Genomic DNA, 9,462 nt, shown 5'->3' with positions numbered 1-9,462 from the left:
ATCTACCAAACCCTTGTTGCAGAAAGAGAACTTAGCGATTCCCCTCTGTATTATAGAAGTTCTTTTAGCCATATTTTGAACACAGCCAATCAACCTTCTTATGCACAGCAACCGTTATTCTATTTTGGTTGATGACTAGCTACTCGTTAGGCTTTTCGATCATTATATATGCATCACGCCATTAAAGGACTCGTCTCTGTCCCTCTCACGGGATTAATTCTGCACTTAAATCAGGGAAAATAAAGATATCACATTGGCACATTAATTACATCATCTAGACATAATAATACATGCACGACTTAACCCTGAGAGGTGTAACTCAATTGATCAGGTTCTGGATTTGCTTCCAGAGATAACTAGTTCGAGTGCCACAAATCTCAGAGCCACTAGAGGCTTATATGGTCATTAATTTTAGGGTCTCGAAGGATTAATCGAGGTGCGTGTAAACTGACCCAAACACCTATAGTTACAAAAAAAAAAAAAGACATGCACGATTTCATGTGATTCCATTAATAGCTGCTGATCACCTGGCTGCTCTCTCAGTGGGTAATAGAGAAACAGAAAAGGAGAAACTTCTTGTTAATAAAAAATTATTGCAGTAGCAATCTGGTAGTGTATGAATGTTGTGGGTTGATGCGAAGAAAATCAGTGGAGACTCCCGTGACTCTTTATTGTTTGTTAGCTCTTTGTGGCCAATAGAAGTTACAAGTAAGAAACATGCTGTAGGTCCACGACGAGAGAATTAAATCATTCACGGGTGAATCCAAAACCTGTGGTCCATAACAAAAACTAAAAATTAAAAAAAAAATGCTAGCAGTCTCTCTCGCGAATGACAGAGAAAACAACATGAACAAATCGACTTTTACCACTCACGTGACCCCTTTTCCAAACAACACCGACTCAACAAGCAAGTTGTAGCCTGCTTCATGAATGTGCTTTTATGTAGAGGAGGGCTTTGATTATTTGTTGGTGAAAATCGGAATATGTGGGTTTATGCAGCTATATGTGTTTGTCTTAGTCTGTCACATGCGTACTCTTCTCACGGGATGATTAGATTAGGGGCTCAAAAGTCAGGATTCTGTGATTTTTTAGATTTCGGGTGTGCTTTTTGTACGTGATCGATCGATCCCCTCAAGCATTGATGTTTGAGTTTGTGGTTTTAAGCCATGACACCCCCACATGATGTCCTTTCTCTTACATGTATAAGATGGCCTTTCTCTATTTCACGCCCCACACTCGCTATACTATTGGTCTGGTAGGCTCAAGCAATGGGCCTGTCTATGTGGGCTTTTTCTATCACAATCATCATGTCATTCAATCAGTTCTTGCGTCTCGAATAAGTTATAATTTATAATATGAGTTGATGCTTCGGTAAGCTACAAACAAATTTAGGGGAAATGCATTAGAAAATAAATCCAAATGATCCAAAGGATATGATATTATAGTTTATTTAAAAAGATTTGCTACTGTTCATGTGATAAAAGACTGGACAAAAATGATGCTATAAAAAAATAAAATTCACATAGTAATATAAACAAAACTACAATATAATGATCGAAAGCATACCTAACAATAATAATAAAATAATAATAATACAAAATAACAAAAGATAGCCAAATCTTGTACTCCTGCTAATTGGCTAGTTATTTTCTGGTTCCTTCCCGTCTTCCAACTTTCAAAGTTCCAACCCAGAAAAAAAAAATCACATGCAGCTTGGCAATCTGATGATTTTGATGAATTCAAGGTGACACGTTGGAGTGGGAAAGATCTGGGAAGAGACAGGTGTCATTCATGGTTTGGATATTCATGTGTGTCCCGGGCGGGGGGAGGGTTAAATAAAATTTAAACTCTAATTAGATTCTTGATGCAGGGTTTTGGATGCATAAACCAGATTTTAGAGAATTGTTTTAGGACTATATCCCATTTAACCCTTGATTTATTTTTTTAATGTAATTAGTATTATTGACACATGTGTTGCATGTGAATTAATAAATATTATATAAAAAATATTAGAATTGAATTCAAGAAATGAAAAAAAAACCAATAAAATACTACTTAGGAATGAGATTTGAATAAAATCATGTATAGAAATTAAAAATATGTCCATGATTTTTTTTAATAAATTTTTTTCCTTTAAATGAATCTTCTTTTAATATTAACAGTAATGATAAATAGAAAATCATAAAAATTTTATGATTTTTTCGTCAAAAAAAGTAAAAAATAAAGTAAAACAACAAGGATCTCTCTCTCGTGTGTGTGTGAAGGATAAGTTTATAATTTGATGTATTTTTATTATTTTAATTACTGGCTTTTGTTGATATAATTTTAAGCATTTTTAGAGTTTTAATATTCAAAATAAAGTATCAATAAGGTACAATAAAGGTTAGGGGTAATTTAAAAAACTTACTTTATGGTATTATTTAAGATTTTATGTGATGTATAAATAGTTTTATCATGGAAAATGGGATTAACCTATGTTTTAGGAATTACATTAGAATAAAAAAATATCTTCCTTTTTATATACAGTAGGAATGTTTATAAATTTGGCGTGTAGTGTTTTTTAAAGATAAGATATAATATATTTAATATTTATTAATAAAATCATCCAGATACAAACAATGATTATTAAGAATTTAAATATATTTTTGTCAATCAAATATTTCAACATATAATTGATGATTTTATAAATAGTTATGGACTTGTTGAGTTATTGACACCTGCATAGTGAGCATCCTCTCTTGTGAAGGGAATCTCCGTGTAGAGATCAGCAATACCATAAAATCTTTCCATGTGGCTGTCTGCTTAGGGTTTTTCTAATTTTCAATGCTTCATGTTTTCTTAGATATCCAAATCAACAATTGAAATCGTGAAAGAGAATTGAAGAATGGAACTGAATTATTCATCAGTTTTTAAATAAAAAAACTCACCGGAGAAATAACATGGGAATAGAAAAATAATAATTCCCTGCTTGCCACTCTGCGTATTTTTATTAATTTATTATCGTGTAGATTTGATTTTATAAAATGGGAATAGAAAAATAACAATGCGACTCCTAACTGCTTACAATCACTTACTTAATAGTATATAAACAATAAATTTTAATTGAAATTTATTTTTTAGTATATTAGATAAAATTATATATTTTAACTCATAAGATATGAAGAAAAACTTGGGAAGGTTAGCATAGATTTTAAAGTATCCATATAGGGTTCGATTAGTGGCCCAGTGGCATTTATATTCCTTTCTAGCATGGCAGCGATATCGATATTAACAACATCCCGCTCGCCCAGGCTGGGAAGGATGGCATAAATTCGAAGCTTGACATTGCAATTGCTATGACATGGTTTGCTCTGGCATTTATTCACTCTTCTTCTTCCTCCTCTTCTTCCTCCTCTTCTTCCTCTTCTTCTTCTCTTTTTTTGTTTTTTGGCACAGGCATTTATTCACTCTTACATTCAGTATTTATGTCTACTTTGAGCCCAAATATTTTTCATATTTAGATTATTTGGAATGCTTAGGACTAGTTTGTTTTTTTTTTTTTTTCTCATTAGCGAAGTAAGTTATGGCAGAACTTTCTCTATCAACTTCTTTGTCCATTGATATTAAAATATAGTAAAGTAAAGTGTTTGGCCAAGATTAAAAATAGTTCCCGAAATTATGTTTTTTATACAGTTTGCTAAAAGTTATAATTCGTCAAATTATAAAGATTTCTAATTATAGTAACAATCAAGTTCTTGTTACAGGATCGAAAATCGTTCGTTGTTTTTACCCATTCGGCAAGTGTACCACACTACCACCGATTCATGGAAGCTTCTTTTTCCAGATGCAGCCGCTTCTTTCTTATGGGAAGATTTCGGTAGACCAAGATTACTGGAATTTTTAGTTGAAGGGACTGATTCACTGAAATCATTGGAATACAATATTGATGAGATTCTTGAACACCAACCAAAACATGCAGTAGGTCACCCTGCTAGAGCATTACGTGTTACGATTCTGAAGGAAGGCAAAATGAATATCGTTAGGATCAGTGACTGGATGCCAGAAAATGAGCCTTCTTTGATAACAGGTAGAAGAGTCCAACCACCATCACCACAACCTTCTGGAAATGTCTCTCCACAACAGCAGTTGCCATCCTCCACAGGTTGTAAATTTCATGTAGTTCTTGAGCTTGCTGGGCTTGGAACATCTGTTACCGAACACACACCGAGGAGATTTTATACCTGTCAGTCCAGAATCTCCTTTTAGCATATTCTACTGATTTTAGTAGGTAAGACACTGTCTTTGAATTGATTTTTCATTCTGTAGAATGATTTGTCAGGTTACCATCTTCAATGTAGTTTTACAAAGTTGAGCATCAGGGGTGAGCAAAGAGCTTGTATTGTTGATTTCAAATTTTTTTTTTTTTTTTTTGAATGCATGCTTGGTTGTCTCGTAAACACTTCTCTCCTAATGGTTTTAGTGGATCCCTTGTGATGTTCATGGACATCCAAATGACTCTTGGTATGTATTTTATACTTGTTTTGTATTTTTGTCTCATGGTGTTTGAGTACAGGTTTTTGGTTTACTTTAAGGATTGCATAGATCAAGAAGCTGGAACAGAGTATTACTATTTATATCCAAGATCCAAGAGCTCCAGATGAATGCCTAGCTTAGTGATTGTAGATAATATCATTGAAGTTTCTGTACCAATTCTCTCAGAAATTTTTACCATATGTGCTTTCTTGTCACTAGCATTATTAGGAGCGTGTAGATTATATACTGATTTTTTTTTTCAATTATCTGAATTGAAAAGTTGAAAGGGAAATTTTTTTTTCTTCTGGTGGTTCCAACCTTCATGAATTTTGCTGGGGCAAATTATATGATACAAAAAACAACCGTTGTGTCAGTTGATCCAATTATTCAAATTGGGTATGCTAAAACCTATCTTGAAACATAGCTTTTGCACAGATCAAACTTAGTTTTTATCTAATATTCTTCCAATTACAGTGTTATTAACATCTCAGAAGTTCGATTCAAAGCCTCAATGGCTATGTCACCTAGTCAAATGCTAAGAGGAGTGCTTGGGTTCTGGTCTTCCTGGATGACTGCTCTGAGCAGCACTGAAAATATGCCTGTGAGTGATACACTTCTTCTTCTTCTTTTTTCGAAGTTCTGAGATCTTCTTTAAATGTTTTGACTGTCAAATTCCCCCGAGCATACACGACTACTATCTTGAGTATTGATCCAAGATTAGAATACTGAATAATTTGATCATCAATTATCCAACTCTTGCCTAATACCCAGCACATTTATCGGTAGTTTGATCCCTTTGTGCCCTACTGCTCTGTCATTGCTAATGTGGGCTTGGTATTTTGTGGTGGCTTATTGTTGGGCCGCTGCCTCCAATCCATAGCAAATTGCGTGTCCATTAAGCTCAGCACTCGTGTTTTGAAATATCCGTTGTGTTATTTCATTCTGCTATCCACTTAAAGTTAAATTTCTGTTTTCAACATGAAAAATTAATATTGTTTCATCGGCGCAAATGCCTTTTGCATATTATCACAATTGAAATGCTGAACATGAGTTGCTTTCTATATGTTGATCAGGTGAGATAAAATCAAAGATTTAATGAGAGCATTTGCACAAGACAAAGTACTAGGATCGGTATCGCTGTCTCAAACATTGAAAAGGATTTCTTGGCCAACCTCTTCAACTGCTCTCCGGTGTTGATATTTTGGGCATTGCAAGCAGTGCGCCTGGACATATGAGTAAAGGTTAAGCCACTTCATCGATGGATAAAAAATTCATCCAGATTCGGCAGAGACAGGTCTGCAATAAAATTTTGATTTATCTTCTCTTTACTGTTCCGTATGAGTGAATGAATAGACTTTTAACTAGATCGAGAACTTAATAGTGTAAATTATAAGCACCATATCCTGAATGATTAGCAGCTTCTGTGTTGTTTATTAAGGATGAAGCATCCAATTACTGGCTCATCTGATATGAATTTGAGTAGGAGTCTCAAGCGATGTACAATGCAGATGGAAGACACAGGAATTTAGTATATTTCTGTGCTAATTATGGTGTATATGCATATGTTCTTCGTCCTCTTTCATATTGCTTTTTAGCATCACATGATAAATCATAAGGCCCTAGCTCACAGTATGGCCTGTGTTTTCATCGACCATCCGCTCCAGCAAGCTTGCCATGGCTCCTGAAAAGGAAGCTTAAGGAATTTCTTTGTCCACTGATCTTTATTTGTTTGTTTATTTTCTCATTTAGATGGAGAGTGGTTGATAAAGCATATGGGTGAATTTTATGAAAAAAATTATGCCGCCTCATCCCGGAGACATGGTGAGTGCCAGGATACCAAAATTTGGCTGACATTGAAGGATTTCTCATCCCCGCCCTGATACCATTCCTGTAAGCATGTTTTTGCTCTGTCCCACACGATATATCCTTGTGCCATCTTTTAATTATATTCTGGAATTTTGAAATTTAAATTTATCTACCAGGAGAACAAGGGTGTAGAGGACCTTGGTGATGTCATTAGGGAGGGAGGCGGAGGGCTAGCAAAAGGCCTGCTTAGAGGAGTTACTGGCATTCTAACAAAGCCTCCTGAAGAAGCAAAAAATTCAGGTTTTGTTCAGGGAGTTGGAAAAGGAATAACAGGTGCAGCTGCCCAGCCAGTCAGTTGGGCTTCCTTGTGCTATTACTGGCGATGATTTGCATCGACCTTACAATGACTACAGAGCCCAAGGACAGGTAGCCTTGCTTGTGTAATTTACAGATCATGGTTTGACTTTTCTGGTCTTTTAATGAGTTGTCGTGATTCCGATATACTAAGAATCTGACAAATTCTTTCATACAAGTTGGTATAGATATATTGAATTGCTTGCATTTAGATGTATGTATGCATATCTAGCAGATGAGAATTTCTCTTTAAGATTGTAGGGAGAGAGGGGGGGCACATGAAGGAAAGAAAGATAGAATTACTTGCATGATTTTTTTCTTTACCTGAATAAATTACAGGCTACCACAATGTTCTTATGGTGGGAACTTATTTTGGACACACAGCACTCCGAGCTTATTTAATGTTACTGTTCATAGATCTTAAGGTTCATTTATTTATCGCGTGTCATGTAAATATTACCACTGCTCTGAATCCCTTCTACATTTTTCTTCCCGAGGGTTATTTTGCAGCTGGCAGAGTCGGGTTCGATTTGAGAGGGTGTTTGTAAGTGTGATAGTGGTTGTTTTTTAAAATATTTTTATTTTAAAATATATTAAATAATATTTTTTAAAAAAAATTATTTTTGATATCAGCATATCAAAATGATCTAAAAATATTAAAAATATATTAATTTAAAAAAAAATAAAAAAATATTAAAATTTTTTAAAAACACTTTGTGATTATAGTGTCAAACGCTGCTTTATTCCGTGGGAAGTTTGCCTTATCAGATGCTTATGAAGATCACTTTATGCTCCCTGGAAGAGATATCATTGTGGGAACACCTCGAAGAGTCGTGTTAAACTCCTTCACAAGAAACATAAGTGCTGTATTCCCTTTCTTGTCCATTATTGACCATTGCAGGCAGGGCTTGCCTCGAGAGTGAAGCTTTGTATTGTTATTGTCTCGAATGTGCCTGGAAACATATTTGTAATTTTCAGAAATGGCAGAAAATAGGCTTAAGATACTTTTGAGTATTGATAATGGAAAAGAGAAGGATCGGACTTTTAAATAGTGAGCAATTTGTCTGTTGTTTGAATGGTAAAATCTTACTTAAATCGAGAATACGTGCAAATTAAATGTTTTGATTTTCCCTTCATTCCGTTTTTTTTTCCTTTGATTTTTAATGGTCTAAGGTATCTCTGGGTTAGCCTTTTGGTTCATAACAAGGTCAGATCTTGGATGAGAGATTCTCACGTTCATAGCATTTTTATTTTCGATTATGTTAAAATTATTTTTTTAAAAATAAAAAATATATAATTTTAATGTATTTATAAATAAAAAATAATTTAAAAAATAAATCTTATTATATTATTTTGATTATTTTATATTTTTAAATTATTTTAATTTATTGATGCTAAAAATAATTTTTTAAAAATAGAAAATATATATTATATTAATACATTTTAAAATAAAAAACAACCGGTTCTATCTCATAAGAAAAACCACACGTAGAGAATTAGAATGAGTTCAATTTCGTATTAAATCTATGGTTTCCAAACACGATGAGAGAATATTTTCTTTCTTGCTCGAATTGATGCAAGCGAATTGGGTGCTAGAGAATCTGGCACCAGAGGATTATTATTTTAGGTAAATAAAATGTGTGGACCGCGTGTTTTCTTTACGAGATTCTTCTCCCTTCTCGCTCGATCCAGAACTTTCTTAATGGACTCCAGGGTGGGTCCCTAGATGCGTCAATTGCACGCCTGAACCGTCCATATCTTAAACGAAAAACCTAAATCCAGCCGTTCACATTCATTGTTCCTTGATCTGCTCCGTACACGTGTGAAGAGCCCAACTCTATTCTTCTAACCACTATAAACCAACCTATGCGTTCCTATAAAAGCAATCTCTAGTGGTCTGTAATTTTCTCATCTTGGAATCCAAAACACAAATCCTGCTCAGAAAAAAAAAATCGTCTGTTTGCGAGTTCTGTCGAGCAAGAAGTAGATATATGGTGCTAGAATTCGAGATTCCTAGCGCTTTCGATCCATTTGCCGATGCCAAACAGTCAGGGACCAAAGAGTATGTGCACATACGCATACAGCAAAGGAATGGAAAGAAGAGCTTGACTACAGTTCAGGGTCTACCTAAAGAGTTGAGCTACGAAAAGATCCTCAAGACTCTCAAGAAAGATTTCTGTTGTAATGGGAATGTTGTGCAGGACAAGGAACTTGGCAAGGTCATTCAACTCCAAGGTGATCAACGCAAGAACGTCCAGAATTTCCTTGTTAATCAGAACATTGTGAAGAAGGACCAGATCAAGATTCATGGTTTTTGAATCAATCTAGTATTTACTACATCTAAATTATTAATTAAGTTACTGTGTGTGTGTTTGATCTTTTTCTCTCCTTTATGCCGCTGAATTGTTGTTATTGTAACAACAGTAATGCGTGTTTTCAGTTTCAACAATAATAATAGTAATAGTTTCTTAAACTTTTGTGTCCGTGTTGAGCAATCTGTGATTTCTCCCTTCGCTGTTCGGAAAGTATGTGTGGTCTTGGAATTACGAGTTCTTTAAAGACTTTTTTTTATAAAAAAAAAAAAATTTAATTTACACCTTCATGTAGACTGTGGAGAGCACGTTTCACAGGTAAGATGTTTTTTAAAGTAATTTTTGTATAGACATATATTTAAAAAATTATTTATTAAGTTTTTTTTATATCATTATATAAATCAATTCAAAAAAAATAAAAATTTGCAAAACTACAGATTAAACACATCTTTAAAAATAGATATAAACATTTTAATGG

The 9,462-nt window shown here is 34.1% G+C and overlaps 2 protein-coding genes across 10 annotated transcripts; both read left to right on the top strand.

Moving 5' to 3' along the window:
• The first annotated feature begins 3,176 nt into the window (after nt 1–3,176).
• On the top strand, nt 3,177–7,721 carry LOC7468127 (uncharacterized). 9 transcript variants are annotated; one of them, XR_008060436.1, is made up of 6 exons: nt 3,177–3,343; nt 3,744–5,113; nt 5,586–5,806; nt 6,262–6,402; nt 6,495–6,744; nt 7,441–7,721. XR_008060436.1 is itself a non-coding variant. In XM_024609991.2 (2 exons), the coding sequence occupies exons 1-2, from the start codon at nt 3,336–3,338 to the stop codon at nt 4,243–4,245; spliced, it is 510 nt and encodes a 169-aa protein (XP_024465759.1). In that variant the 5' UTR covers nt 3,177–3,335; the 3' UTR covers nt 4,246–5,118. The 9 variants fall into 9 exon arrangements, 1 of the variants encoding a protein (XP_024465759.1); XR_002984104.2 differs by lacking the exon at nt 7,441–7,721 and having other exon boundaries at nt 3,744–4,267; nt 4,987–5,113; nt 6,495–7,051; XR_002984101.2 differs by lacking the exon at nt 7,441–7,721 and having other exon boundaries at nt 3,744–4,267; nt 4,553–5,113; nt 6,495–7,051.
• An 841-nt stretch (nt 7,722–8,562) lies between these two features.
• LOC7468126 (protein translation factor SUI1 homolog 2) lies at nt 8,563–9,145 on the top strand. Its single transcript, XM_002316029.4, has one exon. It carries the CDS (start codon nt 8,664–8,666, stop codon nt 8,988–8,990), a length of 327 nt encoding a protein of 108 aa, XP_002316065.1. The 5' UTR covers nt 8,563–8,663; the 3' UTR covers nt 8,991–9,145.
• The last annotated feature ends 317 nt before the right edge of the window (nt 9,146–9,462 follow it).

This window comes from Populus trichocarpa, chromosome 10 (assembly GCF_000002775.5).
Source record: "Populus trichocarpa isolate Nisqually-1 chromosome 10, P.trichocarpa_v4.1, whole genome shotgun sequence".
Taxonomy (NCBI): Eukaryota; Viridiplantae; Streptophyta; class Magnoliopsida; order Malpighiales; family Salicaceae; genus Populus; species Populus trichocarpa.
Note: the sequence above shows the minus strand (reverse complement) of the source record. Positions and strands in the feature narration are given on the sequence as shown.

Coding starts and splice junctions, on each gene's coding strand:
- LOC7468126 (XM_002316029.4), top strand. CDS start 8,664: ATGGTGCTAGAATTCGAGATTCCTAGCGCTTTCGATCCATTTGCCGAT.